The 21,129-nt window shown below is 41.1% G+C and overlaps 1 protein-coding gene across 2 annotated transcripts in view; it reads right to left on the reverse strand.

The window, feature by feature from the left end:
* SNX24 (sorting nexin 24) overlaps positions 1-21,129 on the reverse strand; it is a 153,930-nt gene that overhangs the window by 12,941 nt on the left and 119,860 nt on the right. For both annotated transcript variants that reach the window (XM_089779284.1, XM_075931941.2), the window contains exons 4-5: positions 2,605-2,699; positions 487-519 (exon numbers count right to left, since the gene is read on the reverse strand). In XM_089779284.1, the coding sequence (XP_089635410.1) occupies positions 487-519; positions 2,605-2,699 (128 nt within the window). The remainder of the gene's footprint in view (positions 1-486; positions 520-2,604; positions 2,700-21,129) is intronic.

Here is a 21,129-nt window from a genome sequence, read left to right on the forward strand (position 1 = left end):
AACAACAGGAGCAACCAACAGACTGACTGAATACATATAGTGAAACTGAATGTATGCAAAGTTCTGTTAAAAGCATGGGGAAAAAAAACCTCTCTCTTTCAATTATAGGCCACTTGTTACAAACACCTAGCATGGGGTAAAAATACTCAGAGAGTTAAGCTCTTTAAGTCCTAGGTCCCTTAAGTTTCTGTAAGAAATTCCAGAATATAAATTTGAGACATGTGCAATTCATACTATAAACAGATCTGGTCTCGCTTATGAAGCCAGATGCAGTGTTTAATAAGTTTAATGCCAAACTATTGCTATTTTGTCAATTGTTGGAACAAATGTAGGAAATCACTTTATGTATATAGAATTATTTCAGTACCCTTGTTTTATACATTAGTAGACTATTAAACCAAGCTCCTTGAGAAAATTAGCAAAGAAAGCCTGGCTTTTATTTCTTACACATTTAAGAAACACTAGCAGAAATTGTGAGTTGCTCACCTTGATTCTTCGGATTCTGTTTCATCAAAAGAGCTAAAACAAAAATGCAGACAAATAAGATTATGCTTCCTTATAGTGACATTAACATGTAATTCCCTATACCAAGGAAATTTTTAATAAGTTTTACAAAAGAAAGGACCCTTTTTCTTGTCAGTGGCTAGAAATGCAATTAATATGGAAGAACTCTCATGATTTTATAGTGATCACAGCTTGTAAATGACAACATATATTTCACTGGAATAGGTTCACATGCACAAAGATATAAAAGTGATGGGGGTACAATTCCTTTGAGAGATTCTGGTTGACATCATTAACTACAAGAGAAGAGTGTCAAGTAGCTCATCCCTCAATCACTGAAGCTGCCATATTTACTTTTTTTTGGGGGGGGGCAATAAAGTTAGAACATTTATGTTTCACATTATTATCGACAATAGCATAACTGATAACATTACACGAGCTCTAAGTGAAGTATGTTTGCTGTTATGTGAACATTTTAAAACCAATTTTATAAAGTGTTTGATGAGTAAAAGAATTCCTACATCCCTTAAAGAGTTTCTATGTATGTACTAGGGATGTGAACGGGTAACCGGTTACTTGGTAAGCATCACTCTTACTGGAGCCCGCCATTTGCAGCCTGCCACGAGCAGGGGAGGCTCAGGATCCAACTTAATCGGTTAACTGGTTAAATCTAAGGTTTAACCAGTTAACTGATTAACCGTGTTTTTACATCTCCAGTATATGTACTGAAAGTGAACTATGATTTCCCAAACTCATAATTTGGAATTATAATTAGAAGGTTTTATGAAAAATCATGACTGAGATTGAAGTCTTTTTGGAAACACCCACATAAAGGAATACAAAAGGCTACGAAACTGCCCTGACAGTTTCCTATACATTCTTCTGCTGGGATGGAGCAGTTTTTACTATAGAGTGGAAAAAAGCAAAGACCTGACCCCACAAAGCCTGTCCAAAATCCCTTTACTTCCATAGTAGTTCTAGTCTGCTGTGGCTTTGGCCATACTGACCGACAGCACAGCTCTACTGGAAACTTCCTTGACCACAGGAGGGTTTCAGTGAGATCCTTAACCCCCGCTCCAGCCACTTTACACCAGGTAAAAGGGCTGCAGCAGCATAAAGGGGCTCCCAACCCCCCAAATCTGCTTGAGTGCAGGAACTGCAGAAGACAGTTACAAGGCCACTTTCCTAGGACTATCTCACAAGCCCTGGCATGCTAGGGAAAAAGCTGAGGCAGTCAGAGGCAGGGCCACAGCACACAATGTTGTAGGAATTCCAGGCAGAGATACAACCTATAGGACAGCCCAAGAATGGTGCTGTAAATCAGCCTTGCCCTTGGGGCTTCCTAAATTAATCCAGAACCTGCTCTGCCTGAGGGCAGGCTCAGGATAGGGATGACAAAACCACAACATTAAACCTCTTTGGCCACTCTCCTCTCCCAAGAGTGTGAATTCGAATGTTCCACCTCTTAAGAGGTACAGCAGAGAATCTCATCCTTAAAGGGAAGAAACAACAGAATACAATATAATTTTACCTATATGACTCTGGGAATCTCTGGTACACTTAAGGGAGGACAATAGGCATCTTCCTTCCCCCCTCCATCTAAACCAACCCTGAGTTCTTATCTGGAAGGGAAGTGTGGACACTGATGTAGATGCCACCATGGACACAGCTGATCCCCATTTCCACAAGTAGATGGGAGAAGCCATGCACTGAGGGTCACTGGTGCAAGTAGAAGCAGATTCCAACACATGCACACTCTCTCTCTCTCGTTCATTCCTTTTAAAATTCTTCTTTGGTAGACATTTCAAAGATTGGCTAGAAAATCCCATTTTTTCTATTTTGCTTTTATCTAAGCCTGTTTCTCCTTTGCTTTCAATGGACATATAATAAAAGTCTTTTTACAATAGGTATTTTATTTTATCATCTTTTTGTTGCTATATAAATGTATTCATAATGTACCTGATGCTCCTTTTAGTTTGAGTGGTTTAACATAACAGCAAGTCCATTTTAAATAATTAAAAAACTAACACAGTATGAGAGAATCAGTTCTGTCTTGTTTTTCCTGTACATTTTGAGTTGTTTTAGTTAATGAGTTCTTACCCATAACTTTCTGCCTTTGGTAGGGAGGGAACATGACGAACATTCAAGAAGTCTAGAAATATTTTGGGGAGATCTTCATTTTCTAAAATGATAGTCTGTAATACAGAAAATACATAATATCATTCAATTCTTTTCACGTCCTTTTTTATTTATCCCCTACGATAACCTTTAATAAACTACAGTTACTCCAATTCTTTTCTAATCATACAAGTTTGCTAAAATAAACATCTTCAATACCATAGTCAGTGGTCACCAACCCATAGATCGGGATCTTCTGGTAGATCTTGGAGCCTCTGACAGGTGATCCTGACAGGTTTGGCCAAGAGGCTATCAAGTGCCAGCACTTCAGCTGCCCTTCCGCCCACTCCGGTGCATCTCCTGCCCTTTTATCCTTGGAGCTGTCCCCTCAGGAGCCTCCTGCTTTCTGTGCAGGGCAGGAGAGGGAGAGAGGTGATGATGTCAGGGTATCCTATCTCCACAGAGCAGAGAGGGGGCACAACAGGACTTGGGATGGAGTTTGTTGGCTGCTTTTGGGAGTGATGCAGGGCCAGGGTAAGATTGAGCCTGCCTTAGCCCCACACTGCACCACCACCAAGGAGCCATCTGAGGTGAGCAGTATCCAGCTGGAGTCCATATCCTGAAACCCTACCCCAATCAAGAACCCCCTCTTGTACCCCAAGCCCCCACCCTGTATCCAAACACCCACCCACAGCCTGCACCTAGAACCTCCTCCAGCACCCCAAATGCCTGCCCCAAGATCAGCTCAGAGTCCCTCTCACACTCCAGATCCCTTAATCCAAGACCAGAGCCTGCACCCCAACCCTCTGCCCCATCCTGGTGAAAGGGAGGGAGGATGGCAGAGAGAAGGAGGATGGAGTTAGCAGAGGCAGGGCTTCAGAGAAGGGGCACAAAGAAGGCGAGACAAGGGTATTTGGGTCTAAGGTAGATAGATATTGGATTGCTCAAATTCAAAAAGTGATTTTGTGCTTTAAAAAGGTTGGAGACCACTGCCATAGTCTATGTTACTACATTCTGAGATTACGTCCAATGATACAGCACTGCCCTTTCCCATGCCAATATCTGTGACAAAAAGCTATTCAAGAAAATGTTTACTATATGTTTAAATATCAAGTTTAATTTTTAGTACATTCATTTCAGAATAAAATGCTGATTACTTTGCCCCCTTTAAAAATGAAAATCAACAGCAGCACATGCTTAATAATCTCAGCTACTTCATTTCCAGCACTTGAAAGTATCCCATCCATCATGACAGTAGGAAAAAGGAACTCTCTTGTGTGTTCATAGGCTTACTCAGTGCTATTAATGCAAGATTTAGGGAATGTTAACAAGGTGAATTGTTTGTTTGGCTTGACAGATCGGCTTACAATGCACTGGTCACAGCTATAGTGTGGTCACTAATGACAAAGGCCTTATGAAAGATCTACTATCAAGAATCATAGAACTGCCATAATGTTCCACAGAAGTCTGATTTAAAACCCTTCCTTTGAGTTAACTGTTACTCCTCATTGCACGAGGAGTAACAGTTAGTTCGAGGGAAGGGTTTTAAATCGGACGACCACATCTACACGTGGCAAGTTACATTGGGCGACCGGCATTTTAAAATGGCGACCGGCCGCGAATATGCTAATCAGGGGTGGGATATTTAAATCCACGCTTCATTATCAACTTTGGTATGCTTCATTTGCCTCCCTAGTCTGAACTAGGGGGCAAATGTAGACATACCCTAAGAAATGAATTTAATAGACTTTAAAAAAAAAAAACATTCCCTATGAGAGACTAACTGATCTTTTAAAAGAACAGGATAGACTTCTACAGTTTTATAATAACTGGTAGGATGCAGTTAGTAGCTGTTCTCCACTCCTCACATAGAACAAATAAAATACTTCACAAACACTTGGGTTGCCAACCCTTCTTCTTTCAGCAGGAGACTCCTAGAATTGTGTGCTCTCTCCCAGAGGCTACTACAGCCACTTTGGGAGATTTTGGGTGCTGACAACCTGGCAATGCAGCGGGGCTAAGGCAGGGGTGAAAGTAAGTAAAATTTCTTACAGGTACTGTCCTATCGCAGCCCTCCTCCCCCCCATACACATACTTAGAAGGATCAGGGATGGGAACTTGTGATAGGAAAGTGCCTGTAAGACATTTATGTGTGGGATGGAGTGTGGGGGACTCAGGGCAGGAGGTCAGTGTGGGTGAGATGAGGGCAGAGGGACAGTACCTGTGGGATAGAGTGTAGAGTAGGCTTAGGGAAGGGGAATATCACCGCCCAGCTGCTGGTTCCCTGGGAAGAAAGGGACCGTGTGGCCCACCCTGGCCACCAGAGCAGCAGGGCTGGAGCTTGTGAGCACTGTGGTTACACAGCCCAGGATGACGACACTATCTGAAGCCTGGCCCTAAGCTAGGCAGTCTTTTAATGGAGCATCAGCTTATTGTTACCTTTGGGCTAAGGCAGGCTCCCTGCCCCTTCTCGCTCTGTGCTGCTCCCAGAAATGCCCCTGTGGTTGCTGAATAGGAGGGTCTCTGCACACAACTCCTGCACTGATTCCATAGATTCCATTAGCCAGGAACTGAGTAGCTTTTGGGAACAGCCAACAGGAAGCACTGCTTGGCTGGAGCCTGCACCTGTCATCCCCACCTGCACCCCAACTCCCCTGCCCCAGCATCCAAACTCCCTCCCAAAGCCAGCACCCCAACCACATGCTCCAGCCCAGAGGCCACCCCTCCCCCCCACAAACTCCTTCCCAGAGACTGCCCCCCACACTCCCCTCCCTAATCCCACACGGGCTTCTGCCACCAAATTCCCTCTGCCCCACCTGCACTCAAACTCCCTCAGAGCCTATACTCTTGCCCGTACCTAAACTCCCTACCAGTGTCTGCACCCCATCCCCCTGCCTCAGCTCAGAGCCTGCATCCTGAACCCCAGTCTTCTGTGCCAGCCTGGTGAAAGTGAGTGAGGGCAGGGGAGAGCAAGCAATGGAGGGAGGGGAAATGGAGTAAGCAGGGGCTGGGGCCTTGAAGAAGGGGCAGGGCAATGGTCTTTGGGGCTGCATGATTAGACAGTTGGCAACCCTACAGGTCATGGTTTCTCTGGAGAATTAAGGCCCCATTTGCTTGTAACTCATCTCCACTTTAACATTGCCACTTGTCATTACAAAAGCCATATGTATGAATGGCACATAAGAGATAAAAGGCATACATAGTCACTTTCTATTAGACTACGTCTACACAGTGGAGCTATTTTGGAAATAGCTATTCTACCTCTTAAGAGCTAGCCTGTTATATCGAAATATAACAGTCTTGCTATTCCAACGTCCCTGTAAACCTCACTGCACAAGGGTTAAGGGATATTTTGGAATAGCACCTTATTTTCAAATTTGTCGTTGTGTAGACAATGCCAAATTTTGAAATAAGCTATTTCAAAATTACCTTAAAATAAGCTATGCAACTTGCACAGTGCAGTGCAAATTGTGTAGCTTATTTCAAGGTAAGGGTGCTGTGTAGATGCACCCCTAGGAAGCTTTCCATCTCAGAGGCCTAATCCAGCAACACAATGCATATGAATAACAAGTAAAGTTTGATGAAAAACTACTCACACAAGCAAATTTGCATTCTGTGCTTGCAGGATTAGGGCTGTGGTAAGAACAGAATCATTTTGATAGGTTGAGAAAACAAGAGGCAAGGGTTGGTACACAATACAAGCACGAGACAACATTCCTTACCAGTAATGAACCTTATACGGTACAAAAGCTTACTTCTTCAGATATGTTACTATGGTGCAGTAGTATACATGGGGCAAGATCAACTCAACTATTTGTGTAACAAAAAAACCTAGTTAAGATTTATAAACATTACAACATGATATGGTTGGACTTAAAAATAAAATTAAAAAAATAAGATATTTACATATTAGTTCTCTTTTTACTTTGCTTTCAGGATCAGAGTTCAGAGTTCTGTATTTCTCCAGAAAGAACTGATGTCACTACGATATGTTAAAAAAATAGGGTTAGAGAATGCTACCCCTAAACTATTTTACCATGACACGACCTCTTACAGGAGTAACAGAGTTCTCTCAGGTCTTGGCTGGTACAAAGCCTTTCAGTTCACCTTTAAATGAGGATGCAGCATTAAATGCCTCTTCATTTATATTCTGTGAAATCAGCACTATGCTGCTGAAAAATTCATCTTGCTCTGCATTCAAGTTAAACATAGCAGGAGGGGCGGAGGAGGATGCATATTCAAAGGATATGTGAATTGCATATCAATGTGCGTTATTTTCTCAAACAAAAATATTTACTATTGTTAATACATTTTGCACCAAAAATCATATATACAAGAATTGCTTCAGGGCATCTGTCATTTACACACAATCCCTTTGTTCCACTTCTTGAACTTATCATACATCATCTTAGAGCCGTCTGAGTCAGCTAGTGAGGTCAGATGTGGGTAAACTTAAGAAGAAAGAAAGGTGGTGGGAAGGACATGTCACTGAACAAGAGAAGTCATTTTGACAATGCTAATACATTGCTGAAGTAAACTTATTTGTTGTTGCTGCTGGTCACTCAGTTATCATTCCAAATCAAATGCTTCCAAGCCTGGATAATTAGTTATACAGCACCCCTGATTTCATTCATCTTGTTTTTTTGCAAGGTCTCCCATGGACATTATATCCCTAGACATTTCAGGATCATGCTCCCATTAGTTGAGCACCTATTCAAGCCCTTTATTTTGAAAACCAACAAACATGAAACTGCAGAATTGCAAAAATGCCAGACAGACAGACAAACAGACCCCAGCTTGATTTGTTGTGGCATTTTGTCAGACTGTCATGAAGCAATGAAATAACAATATTTTCATATGGCTTTATTGAACTGCAGTACATTTTCTAGATAATGCATGCCAAAAAAGTCTAAGCTATATTTTGCATGCTGCCAGAGATATTAAAGAATAAATTCATGACATTCTGGAATTATCCCAATTTGGGGTACAATTCTCTGTTGGCCCAACTCCACTGACTTCAGTGGAATCAGACTAGCAGAGAATTTGCCCCTTTGGTTTATATGCAATATAATGGAAAGGCTGCATAAGAAGCTGAAAGCAAGGAAAAACAGCACCAATGACAACTGACCAACATATGTATATATTCTAATCTTTGCTGTATTTCTTTTAGTTTTCCAACTAAAAAATTAATCAAATAAGTAATCATAACCAGTTCCATTTATCTGAAACAACCAATGCAATCATAAACTTTAGACTTTCTCATTTAGAAAGTAGTTTAAAGAATGTATATACTGCAAACCATATTCTCCTAAATCTTTAAATAAGATAAGCAGAAGAAGTGTTTTTCCTTGACTATACTTAAAATAATAAAACACATACAAATAAACTCCTCTTTTAGGGGTTGTTATATGGTTATATATTTTAGACAGGAGCATAGTGAGCAACGTAAGACTGCTTACAAACGCCAAGATGTAATTATGAAACAGGAAAAGATCACAGTAGGGTTATAAATTAATGTCTGGATTTTTCAATGTACTTTTAACTCTTCTTAGCAAGACCATAGCTAGTCTAGTTCCAAAAATGGATCCCTGTGCCGTTTTAACAAACTGATTTAAAGAACAAGAGCTGCATATTTGTTCTCCCTCCAAAATGAGAAGAGAATTAAAACACCTAGTCCTGCCAAAAGCAAATAATTTAGGAATTGACTCTGGAAATGCATTTTATCAAATTGGTCAGTTCCAACTGCATGGAATACCATGTTTTCTTCACATTTTAAAAAGCTGTTTACCAATTCCTGGAACATTTTAATATGCTACTGCATGTTCCTGAAAAAGATAACAGTGGAAATACTGCTGTGCACAGCATTAGGAATGTCTTTTATTGAAAGGGTGCAATTATTATTATGTAACACTAAAATCCAGATTTTTCTACTTTATCAGCTTCATAAAATCATGTTCCCTTAGGATGCCATTGATTAGTTGCACATGTTCTTTCAGTGACATCCCAAATACTTAATTGTCAGTTATCTTTTCTCCTTCAGTAAGTAAAACATAGTCACAAAACTGCAGAGGGACGTGTTCTGCCTTAACCTTAGCTAGATGCCATCATGCAGTGGAAAACAGTGCTAAAATATCACAGGATAATGCTCTCCAACAAGGGAGACATATAAACAGCATAATGATTTCCCACGAGTTTCCTTTTTAGAAAATTGTCACTAAAGCCAGCATAAATGGTGACATATCTTCACAGAGGACACTGTGAAATCGAACACTGGCATTCTAGTTAGGTCCAAACCTACTCATCAGCCAATTATAACAGTAACTGAACATCTTGCTGAAAACTTGAACAAGACTAGTTTGCTAACCTTCCGAGACTGTGCTACAGGAATATAGTGTTTTCACTGATTACTTTTAACAAAACAATTTTTAAAATTAATTGCTTCCAATCATCTATTATAGTTTCTCAAGCTCTGCGGAACACCTTTTAGTTAGGAGAGTCAGTATGGAGAGTTAAGTTGCAAGATTTGTAAGAGTCCTTAAAGCTTTTTCCTTTCATTCTAGTTTAGTTTGAGGTGCCCTATTGTTAGGGTGAAAAAGTTCATGACAGTTTTTCCTCTCTTCACAAGGAAGGATGCTTCACAATATCTAATTCAGTGGTGCAGCTAAAAATGGTGTAGAAAAAAAATCAATATATCCTAGCTACAGTAAGTAGGCTGGAGTGTCAGTCTCCACTGGGACTGAAACCTACAAGCTTTCAGAGTGCTTTAGACTCTATATTCTTCTATTTACCTGCTTTCCAGCAGCTGCTTACATAGTCCCATGAAATGATAAAAAGGTTAGCAAAAGAACATGACTACACGAAAGAACCTTGTTTCTAAGAATGATCTTTTCTTTTCCTGAAAAAGCAATAGTAGATCTATTTCTGCTAATAACACCAGGCCATTTGCTTCTTACCCAACATGGTACCAGAATGAAGAATTTCATTCTTTTTCTATAAAGCACATTATTATGTGCTATTCTGAGTCAATATGATTTTCACTTTTCATAATTAACATACTAAGCATCACTCTCCTCTCCCCCCAAAAATGTTTTCAGCAAAATGTGAATGCATAAAAACAAAGAGGTATAAAAAGAGGCACCGAAACACTTAAATGTGTGCACAAAAGCAGAAAATATGCAGGAGGAGGTAGAAATAATGCTAAATGGAAAGCACCACCTTTATGGGCACAAATTTAGCTAGATGAGAAGATTCTCAGAAATAGAATGTTAAGAGTGAGGGTGCAAATCATTAAGAAGGGACAAAAGGGGACCTAAAGGTAGACGGAGGATATCACCCACCTCAAACATTTACAAACCTAATGAGAAATAATCTGATAATTATCATGGCAGTGATATGCTGTATTCTGGACAGCATTACAAAAAATGAAACAAACAACAGCTTGAATCAGATCCTCAGGATTACAGGAAAGTGGAACCAACCCTGAACCAACCATCAGACTTTCAGATTTCTATACTCTTGGGGAACTTTACCTGCCAGGTCTCAAGTATGTACTATCATCGGTCCAAACAAAGATATATAAACCTTCTTAGGATATGCGGAGGAGAACTGAACCAGAAAGAAGAGAACCCAAATAGGGAAAGGGGGGGGGGGGTAAATTTCCTGATCTACAGTAATGGCAAGCTGAAAGCTCCATGCCAGAGACCCCAAGGTACTTAACATTAGTTTGCATTTAACTAGGCTGTCTAGTTTCAAACTCTTTACTAATATGCATTAGTCAATACATGAACAAATAAATTATGTGACAATAATAGGTGTGTTATGTAGAACTTTAGTAACAGGCTTGTGGTGCCAGGTTTATGGTATGTTTAGCTAGTAAATACATGGCTGTGTATGCAATTCCAAATACACACCACACGTAATAAAATACACAATATTCTTTAAAGGAAACAGTGAACATGGGAAGGAAGTAATATTAAAACCTATGAATGTAGAAGAACATGAAAGCAGTCTGAAAAATGCAGAAAGGAAAGGTGCAACGGACAGTTCCTCTGAAAAATAAAAACTAAAGGAATAAAAATCGACAACATAGAATGAAGCATGAATACGGAGTAGCTAAATAAAAAAAAGATAATGGTGGCAAAAGAGCAGAGTAAGTTAATCCTATTCAAAACTATGAATGTTAATAAAAGCTTTTATAAACATATGATGGGAAAAAGTATCAGAGAAAACAGGCCATAATGATGAAGACAGACAAAATCAACACTGATTCTAAAATGGCCAACCTTCAACAACAAAATAACGGTCAGTTAAGAAGCAATTAAGATCTTGTCAATACAGCTGTTGACAACAAGCAAAAACTACATATATATTACATACACACACACACACACACACAATCAATCAATCAATCAGTGCATCCAGAAGTATTAAAGGAAGTAGGTAATGGATAAGGTATTAGAGAAGAGAAAACAATTAAAAAAAAAAGAAGAAAGGTGATAAAAACAATAGATAAACACAAAGTAGGTATGAACCTGTAATATGGCATGGAGGCAAAAGAATAAAATAATCACTGCAGCTTTCCCATTATGGAACAAAACAAGTAAGAGTCGCTCTCCCCAAAGCCATGGTGAGACCATACAAAGAGTATGTATGTAGTTCTGATCAACTTTATATCAAAGACATTGGAGGGTATTTAAAGAAGAGCAGCAAGGATACATAAGGGCTAAGATAAACTGTCTTATGAAGAAAGAATTGAAAGGGCTCAATACTTTACAAGCAGATAAACTACAAGAACAGTATTCAGATTGCAAAGTGAAATATTTAAACATTAGGAAATGTGTTTGTTGCAACTGCATGCGGGTCCTTGTCTGCCTGGCCAGGAGAATGCTACCGGTTGCACAGGGAGTCAGAGAGGAAGGAAGGAAGGAGGGAGAAAGTTTACCTGGACAGAGCGAGTAGCAGAAGGAAGCAGTGCTGTTAAGGAACTGAGATGCACCTTTAAACCCAAAAGAGATGCATCTGTGGTTACAGTCACTGTCAATGCTGGCTGGAAGAAGAGGACCCCTGTTCCTTCACTGCTAGAAATCTTCCACTAGCCTAGCCCCTGCTTCTCTCACTGAAACCAGTACCTGCCTATTCAGATTTTGTGTGTTTGATGAGTAAACTGTTCTATGCCACCCTGGAAATAATAGAGGCGTATCTTCACACGCTTGGTCACAAAAGTGCACTGGCCAGTTTACACAGAAGTCCAAAGCAGTTTCTGACTGAGGTATCGGGGGGGGGGGGGGTTATCTTGAATTGTTTGGATGAGGCTCAATAATGTCTAGAATCTGTCCATGACAAGGGATGCTCTGGACATCAGGGAATCCAGATAAAGTGCCTTTATGAATTATACATTATGAACGGGCATTAGCGTGGATGTTTTACGTTCAAACTGGAGGCTCAGGTCCTTAGGGCAGACAACACCTCTCGGTAGCATCGACCCTATTGTCGAGGTACAGGAATTCCACTCTAATCTTGCAATGCAGGTAGGCAGCTGCTGCCAACAGAACCTTTGAAAATACCACCGGAGCTGAGGAGAGGTTGAAGGGGAGCACTTAGTACTGGAAATAATCTGGGCTTATCACAAATTAGACGGCAGAAGACTCTTTTGTGAGGTGGATGCAACACTACGTGGAAATACGCATCCTGGAGTATGGAGGCTGAAAACCAATCCCCTGAATCTAGGGAAGGAAATATAGCTGTCAAGATCACCACCCTGAATTCCACACGTGGGTGTCTTAGATCTAGAAGAGGTCTCCATCTTCCATTAATGTTTGGTATGAGGAAATAGTTTGAATAGGAACCCTGGCCCCTGTATTGAGAAGGTATTAATTCTATTGCTTCTAAACAAAGAAGAGGGAAAGGGAAGAGGATTGAGGAGGAGGCAGGGAGGTAAAGCAGATGTAGTAGTTCAATTTGTCTGAGGTGATATGCTCCCATCTATGGTGGAGGCCGGGGAGTTGGTTTCCAAATGGGGGAAAGTAGGCAAAACACTGAAGCTGACAGGCTAATGAGAGATAGGAATTCAAAGCCTCAACTGTCTCTTCTATGATATTGCCTGTTGGGGAGTCACACCAGTTGAGTTAGAATCTTTCTCTGGAACCTGTGCCTCTTCCTAGAGGAAGGTCCACATGTGTCAGGAATCTAAAGAACTGGATCTCTAAGCTGTTTGCGATCTGCTGAACATCTGTTTGTTTGCAGAAGTATAGATGGCTAATGAGCTAATGGCCCTGTAATCTTTAAGGGTATGTGACAACTCATCTGTGTGCTCTGCAAACAATTTATGTCCATCAAATGGGAGATTCTCAATCATTTTGGAACATCCCTGGGGGAAGGCCTACAATTGCAGCCAGGAAGTCCTATTCATCACCATCGCTGCAGAGATGGAATGGGCCACAATGTCTGCAGCCTTGGGTACCTCCTGTAAAAAACGTTCATGCCAGCAACTTTCAGTAACAGTTGCCTGGAACTGTTCTCTCTGATCAAGGGAAAGGGGCTCAATAAATGACCCAAATTTCATTGGCTGATAAGTTGGCCATCAACACTTGCTGAGATGTGATATGAAATTGCAGTGCACCCAATGAGTAGGGTGATCCCAGGAGACCTAGGCATTTTTGGTCGCTGTAGTATGGGGTAGATTTAGAAGTATTTGTACCCCTCATTCACCATATCAACAACCAGAGAATTGGGACATGGGTGGGAAAAGGAGATTAGGAGTCCTTGAAGGGGGGGTTAATATTTTTTGTCAGACCTCTTACAAGCGGGTGTCACTGTAGCTGGGGTTTGCCAGATGGTTCTAGGAGGTTCCAGCAGAGCCTTGTTAGTGAGAAGGGCAACTCTAGACAGACCTGCAGAGTTTGGCTAACTGGTTATTAGGTTTTTCTGTTCTGCTCAAGGAATATCTGAAGAGTCTGCCACCTACTTCACAATGTCTTAGAAGCGGTAAAAATCACTGTCTGTAGATGGATGGAGAGGCATCAGGGCCTCACCCAGAGAAATGAGCAAGATGGTGTTTTGAGGCTTATTTGTCCACTCTGGACTCCTGCTCTGCAAATGTTTTTTCCTGTTCCTGTGAAAGGGAAGCTTGGCTTTCCCTGTCATCCCAGTGGGATAGGGTCAGTGTCCTAGAGAACTGCACTGAAAAATAGGGAGCTCTCCCCCAACCTACAGAGGCCCCTCCACCACTGCTGCTGTATTTAGATGAAATATAAGTATTGTTGCGTGCTGGTTACTGTTGTAAAATAATATGTTAAAATAAGTGAATTCAACTGGGATATAGTTTAAAAATGGCCCTGAAAGTGCAGTTCTCTCAAATGGGTTTTTATTTTATAAGAAAAATGTTCTACAGCCTTAATGTCACAATATCAGTTTTGTGGTTGTGGGCCTTGATGAGGATCAGGTGGCAGGTTAAAAATTATAAACAACTTTTAAGAAAATAAGATTACTTTCCACAATATGGACAATTTCATGCATACATATAAAATATGGCAAGAATCAGAAATATTTAATTCACTCACTCCCTATGCTAACTAGGATCCGGTTAACCGGTGGGGGCTGGAGAAGCTCCCCGCCTGCCACATGCAAAGTCACTCTAGCCCAGTTGAAGCAGCACCTGTCGGCAGCAGGGGGCCACTCCAGCCTGTCCACCCCTCCTTTAATCCGTTAACCTGTTAACCAATTAAATGGGATTTTACATCCCTAATGCTAACAAAACACTGCAGCAAAGATGCAATTCAACTCCACAGTAACTTTTCTTGTTTTCTTTCACTGATATTTCCTTACTGGAGGTTTTGGGTCAGAGTAAGCTTCTGAGAAATGATGTGACATTCCCTTTGAAACTAATTACATTAAGCAGCAGGTGCCCACACCAAGTCAGGACAAGTGAATGCAGAAAGAGTAGGGAATTCACTGCATTTGGGGTTAGCACACTCATTTCCAAGGAGATACTCCAAGGCTGAACCTCTACAACTTCACTAGATGTGCCATTTGTGCAGAGATAAAGCAAGGGTCACTCAATTAACAAAAAAATCAGATGTGTACAAATATTCGTATGTTATTAGAAAAATGGCAACACACACAGCTCAAAGGATCTGGTTGAATCCAGAGTCTGCGTTGTTCATAATAATTTGTAATGTGTTAAGGAATCCATTGAAAGAAAATAAGTGAACCCAGCTTTATATTTTCTGGTGTTTACTTCCAAGTTTTCAGCATCTTTTTAAAAAGCACACTAATGTGCATGTTGCATTCAGAAAAGGTTACTTTAAGAAATCTCTCTGTGCTAAGTAACAAAAGTACTAAATCATCCTTTTTATAAAGTGGAATTTATCAATTTTACAGATAATATTACTTCATAGCCAGCTATATTCTCATTACTTTTATTTTGTGCTATCCAAATTGTGGAGCTCATTATAAACTCTTTTCACAGGAGCAAAGAGAGCTCTTTTAAACTCTGGAGGTCTGCAGCAGCTACAAAGTTTGGAGAAAAGAGAGCATCCACACTGCAAAAGTGCATTGAAAAAGTGATCTGCTTTTTGGAAAAAGAGCATCGAGACTGCCTGGATGCTTTCTCGCATGTAAGCTGTGATTGCTATGGACAGAATGGCTACCAGGGCACCTGTGCTTTTTCTTCTTTCCTCTTCTTCCAAAATAACTCCCTTTTCCCCATGCACACACGCCTTTTTGTGAAAGAGTTCTTTTGCAAAAAGGCTTCTTCCTCATAGAATGAGGATTACCAATGACGGAAAAACCCCTCTTTCTTTTGATTTTCTTGCGGAAGAACGCAATTGCAGTGTGGACATTCCTCAAGTTTTGTTGGAAAAACAGCTGTTTTTCCGCAAAACTCTGCAGTGTAGATATACCCATAGAGCGCTGAAATAAACATAAAAATGTGTCACTGCATATAAGCAAGCCTTATTGTTTTACAAGTTTATTGCTTAGCAATTCATTCATGCAGTGTAAAACCAACAGTTCAAAACTCTTGACAAAATAAAAAATAAATATGCTATGAAAATTTGTCAATACCTAGTTGTGAGGATAGTTCAGAAGACATGCTTTTAAAAATTGATGATTATTTAAACTGAAAAAGGGAGACAACATAAGGGGACACAAGACAGAAGCAAATAACTAATAATGTAGCAGTAAGTGCTTAAATGCTTTTATTCTCCAGAACCAATGTTACAAAAGCAAAGATACTCAAAACAAGATAACAACCAATTTAAAATGAAGAACAAACATATAACAGTACAGTCAAACTGTGGAAGTCACTGAAGTAAGAACTAGGAGACAAACCAAAAGTTTAGCAAGATTAAAAAAAAATCAACAGACATTCATGTTGACAAGTACTGCAATGGCATGCAATATCTTTGGAGCCCATATTGTATTAAATGTATGAATGGTTTATACATTAGTGTGTTTTACTCCATAGGGGAGGGTTTCCACAGACCCCACAGCACTAAAACAGTGGAAAGTGATTAAAGGACTCTAGAGTCATACCTGGAGTAGTCTGCATATATTGGGTCAAGCCAGATTTTCCAGAGGCAGACAAAGAAAGTGGTTTTGGTATGAAACAATGAGCTTGAATGGACACTGGGCCTCCATCCCAATAAAGCACATAGACAGTTCCTTCTGTCCAAGGGGGCACTAACTCTTGTGAGTATGTGGGAAAGACTTTGGCCTGCTAGGGTCTCAGAAGACTGATGACGTGTTCAGTGTGTATTTAAATCTGTTTATTCCTGTTGAGAGATGGGGGTTGGATGTTTTCTCTGTAATGCTTTTGCCTAAAGAACATATGTGCTTGCTTAGAAGGAGCAGCGTGGTAACTTGTAAGCAGAGGCAATACACTGTTTATAGCTGTTGGAGATGGAGCAACTGATGGGGGCTGACCTCTAAGCAGAATGGCTTGCTTAGGACAACACAGTGGATGGTCAGAATGAAGTGACACAAAGTTCACTGCCCACAGACATGTGATGGCTGGAGCCCTGAGCTGAATCTGGGCACTCCTGAAGCATACCAAGGAGGGTGGAGGAGCAATACAGTTGCAGTTACCCTGTAACTTTGATATGTTATCTAAAGTAATATGTATCTTCACCAGTTAGGCCAAGAGGCAGAGGACTATTAACATTTATGCGTCTAAATATAGAGTACATCAGCACGGAGCTTGAAGTGGAATGTACTTTCCAGGTTAATATACTGGCCAGGGACAGGGTTGCTTTTGTTCCTCTTTCCTCTAAATCAAGTATAGTACATGATCAGAGTCAAGGCAATGGACTTGGATGAAAATGCTTTGTTACAAATATTTGCACTGTAAAAAACAAAAGAAATAGTATTTCAAAAAATACAAATACTGTAGTGCAATCTCTTTACCATCAAAGTTGAACTTACAAATACGAAATTATGTATAAAACCCTCTGCATTTAAAAATAAAATAATGTAAAACTTTAGAGGTTACATGTCTACTCAGTCCTACTTCTTTTTCAGCCAATTGCTCAGAAAAACAAGTTTGTTTATGTTTGCAGGAGACAAGGCTGCCCCCATCTCAGGGATGGCCTTACCATGAGGTGAACTGAGGCGGCCACCTCAGGTGCCAGACTGTGGGGGGGAGAGGAGTGCCACTAGGACACAGTGTAGAAAATTGTGTCTGCTGCTGGTGCATATGTATTCTCTCTGCTCTAGATGCACAGAGATGGTGGAGTGCTGTGTTGGAGGAAGGAGGGCACAAGAGACATAACAGGCAGGCAGGAGAAAAGGTGAGGGAATAACAGAAAGCAGCAGGAGCTGCAGGGAAGAGAGAGGAGGAGGAGCCTCTTATGTACCTCTCTAGCACCCCCAAAAGCCTGGACTGATTAACACCAGCTTCTCAGGGAGTTTCCTGTTTCCTGCTGCTTCCCTGAACCCACTTGAGGAGAACAGGCAGTCAACTGAAGTAGCAGAAGCCAGTTAGGCCCTTAAGACATTGATATCTTCCCTCACTCAGGCTCTGCTACCAGCCTGCTTATTTGTCCTCTTCACCTGAGTGTTGAGAGTCACTATAGCTGGCACAGAACAGCAGTCATGAGTGAAAGAAGAAAACGCCCCTCTGGGGCAGCATTCAGAAAAAGAAAGAAAGCAAAGGAAGCTTTTCTATCTACGCAGGAAGGAGCTCTCCTGAGATACATAGGTTACGTCTAGACTACATGCCTCTGTCGCCAGAGGCATGTAGATTAGGCTACCAGACATAGTAAAATGAAGCGGCGATTTAAATAATCGCCGCTTCATTTAAATTTATATGGCTGCCGCGCTGAGCCGACAAACAGCTGATCAGCTGTTTGTCGGCTCAGCGCGATAGTCTGGACGCGCGGGTGTCGACATCAAAGGTATTTGTTGACCACCCAGGTAAACCTCATCCCAGGAGGCATACCTGGGTGGTCGACAAATACCTTTGATGTCGACACCTGCGCGTCCAGACTATCGCGCTGAGCCGACAAACAGCTGATCAGCTGTTTGTCGGCTCAGCGCGGCAGCCATGTAAATTTAAATTAAGCGGTGATTATTTAAATCGCCGCTTCATTTTACTATGTCTAGTAGCCTAATCTACATGCCTCTGGCGACAGAGGCATGTAGTCTAGATGTACCCATAGACACAAATGTTCACGGTGAGCCTTCTGGCCCCAGTGAGGAAGTGAGTGGTAAGGAGATGCCTAATCTTCCCGTCAGAGTGCAAGTGACCTGGCAGCTACTGCAGCACCCATATCTTCATCTCAAATGGATGTAACCATGCACATTCCTCAAGAAAAGTGTAGATCAGAGAAGAGTGTGGTGAAGGCACAAGAAACAGCTGCTGCTGAGTTTAGTTCCTTAAGTCTAGATGATGCAGGACTGTGGACCCACTTGAGCAGTAGCCTGAGGGATTTCCTTGTACTGCATTGGCCACAGCAAGTGAAAAACTTCATGTTCCCCAAAGACAATGAAAATAGAAGTTTCCATCCAACACATTACTGGTGTGAAATCCCCAATGGTGACAAAGTGGAGGGGCCATGGCTTATGTGCTCAAAAACCCAGAATGCTGCATACTGTTTTTGTTGCAAACTCTTCCAGTCGAATGTTCCAACCACACTGGGTTCTACAGGAACAAAGGACTAGAAAAATCTGGCTAGAAATCTGGCATGCCATGAGAAGGCAGCAAATCACCAGAGAGCATTCCATAGGTGGAAAGAGCTTGAGATGAGACTAAGGTTAAAGGCCACCATAGATGATCAGCATCAAGAGAAGATTGCATCAGTCTCTTTACTGGCAAAATGTTCTGAAAAGGCTCATTGCCATTATGAGAATGCTTGCTATCCAAAATCTAGCACTGTGTGGCACTTCTGATCAGCTGTATGTGCCAAACAATGGAAACTTAAAATTGTGGCGCTAATGGCTGAGTTTGATGCTGTACTCGAGGAGCATCTAAGAAGAGTCACCACCCAAGAAATGTACACACACCACTCCTTTGGAAAAACAATTCAAAATGAGATCAAACAGTTACTGGCAACAAAAGTCAAACAGAAGATTGTGGCAGATCTGAAGTCAGCAAGGTATTACTCTGTTATTCTGGACTGCACACCTGACATCAGCCATACGGAACAAATGACTTTAATGGTGCGTTTTGTAACAACAGGACCTAGTGAAAATGTCCCTACAATGGTGACGGTCAGAGAGCATTTTCTAGAATTTATTGACATTGATGATACTATAGGAACTGGTATGACAAATGTGCTTCGTAAAAAGCTGCAAGATATGGGAATTGCAATAGCTGACATGAGAGGTCAGGGCTACAATAATGGTGCCAACATGAAAGCAAAGAACAGAGGAGTGCAGACACGGATCCGAGAGTTAAACCCTTGAGCTTTCTTTGTCCCATGCAGTTCTCATTCATTAAACTTGGTGGTTAGTGATGCAGCATCAGCTTCTAGTGAGGCTGCAGAATTTTTTAATGTAATTCAAAGCATCTATGTATTTTTCTCTGCATCAACTCATTGATGACAAATTTTGAAGCAACATCTGGGAACATCCTCTCTGACACTGAAACCACTGAGTGCCACATGATGGGAAAGTTGAGTGGAGGCGATAAAGCCTATCAAACACCAAAATGGGAAGATAGATGATGCCATAGTTGCCATTATGGAGGATAATGCTATGATAGGAACTGTTCATGGGAGAACAGTGGCAGAGGGAAATGGAATCACCAGAAACATACATAACTTCAAATTTCTGTGTGGCTTAGTGTTGTGGCTTGACATATGGTTTGAAATAAATGTTGTGATCAAAAGAATCCAAGGTGTTGACCTTGATATAGCTGGAGCAATGGAACAACTGGACAAAGCAAAGTCTTACCTACAATCTTACCAGTCAGATGAGGGGTTTCAAAACATTATGAAGAGAGCACAGAAGTTGGCAGAGGAACTTCACACTGAAGCTATTTTCCCACCCATTCAAGAATACAAGTCACCGAAGAAGACAACATTTTGGTTACGAGGCATGGGATAATCCCATAAGAGACCCCAAACAACAATTCAAAGTTGAATTCTTTGATCAGGTGCTAGATTGTGCAATACAGTCAGTTGAAGAATGTTTCATGCAGCTCAAAGAATACTGCAGCATATTTGGGATGTTTTATGATATTCCAAAACTCCTTACTATATCTGAAGACCACCTACACCAGCAATGCAGGGCACTAGAGACAGTGTTGACACATGATGACATGCGCGATATTGATGCGAGTGATTTAGGTGATGAACTGAAAGCCCTTTCAAGGTACATTTCAGCAGGATCAACTCCAAAGGCTGTTCTGGAATATATGTGCACAAATAAGATGATCACCCTCTTTCCAAATGCTTTTGTTGCTCTGCGCATACTTCTAACACTTCTTGTAACAGTTACCAGTGGAGAACGCAGCTTCTCCAAGCAGAAGTTAATAAAAGCACATCTACACTCCACAATAACACAGGACAGGCTGGTCAGCCTTGCAACCATCTCAACAAAGCATGAGCTGGCTCAGACTGTGGATCTTCAGGAAGCAGCTCAAATCTCTGCAACCAAGAACGTGCGGAAGAGCACTACTTTGATTATTCAAATAGATAAAAATGCCAGTGTTTACTATGCAGATAAGAAAAGTTACTTTTGCTGTTCAGGCATTTCAAAATTAAGTGTTGCTTAACATTTTTGAATAAGGCATTTTAAGTTGTTAGTTCTCCTTTATTGGGGTAGGTAGCAGAGCAGTACCATAAGAGGAGAAGAACAGGAAGAAGGCAAAACTGAGACCTTTCAAAGTTTTGGCCCAAGCGAGGGAGTATGGGGGCATCATTTGAGCTCCCCGCCTTAGGTGCCAAAATGTTGTGGGCAGGCCCTGCCCAGTCTTTTTTAAAATGTCACCTGAAAGTGAGAACACACACTTGCATGACATTGTTTTAGCAGCATTGCAAGGTACTTATGCACCAGCTATGAAATATT

This window comes from Pelodiscus sinensis, chromosome 6 (genome assembly GCF_052426305.1).
Source record: "Pelodiscus sinensis isolate ZL-2025 chromosome 6, ASM5242630v1, whole genome shotgun sequence".
NCBI classification, from domain to species: Eukaryota; Metazoa; Chordata; order Testudines; family Trionychidae; genus Pelodiscus; species Pelodiscus sinensis.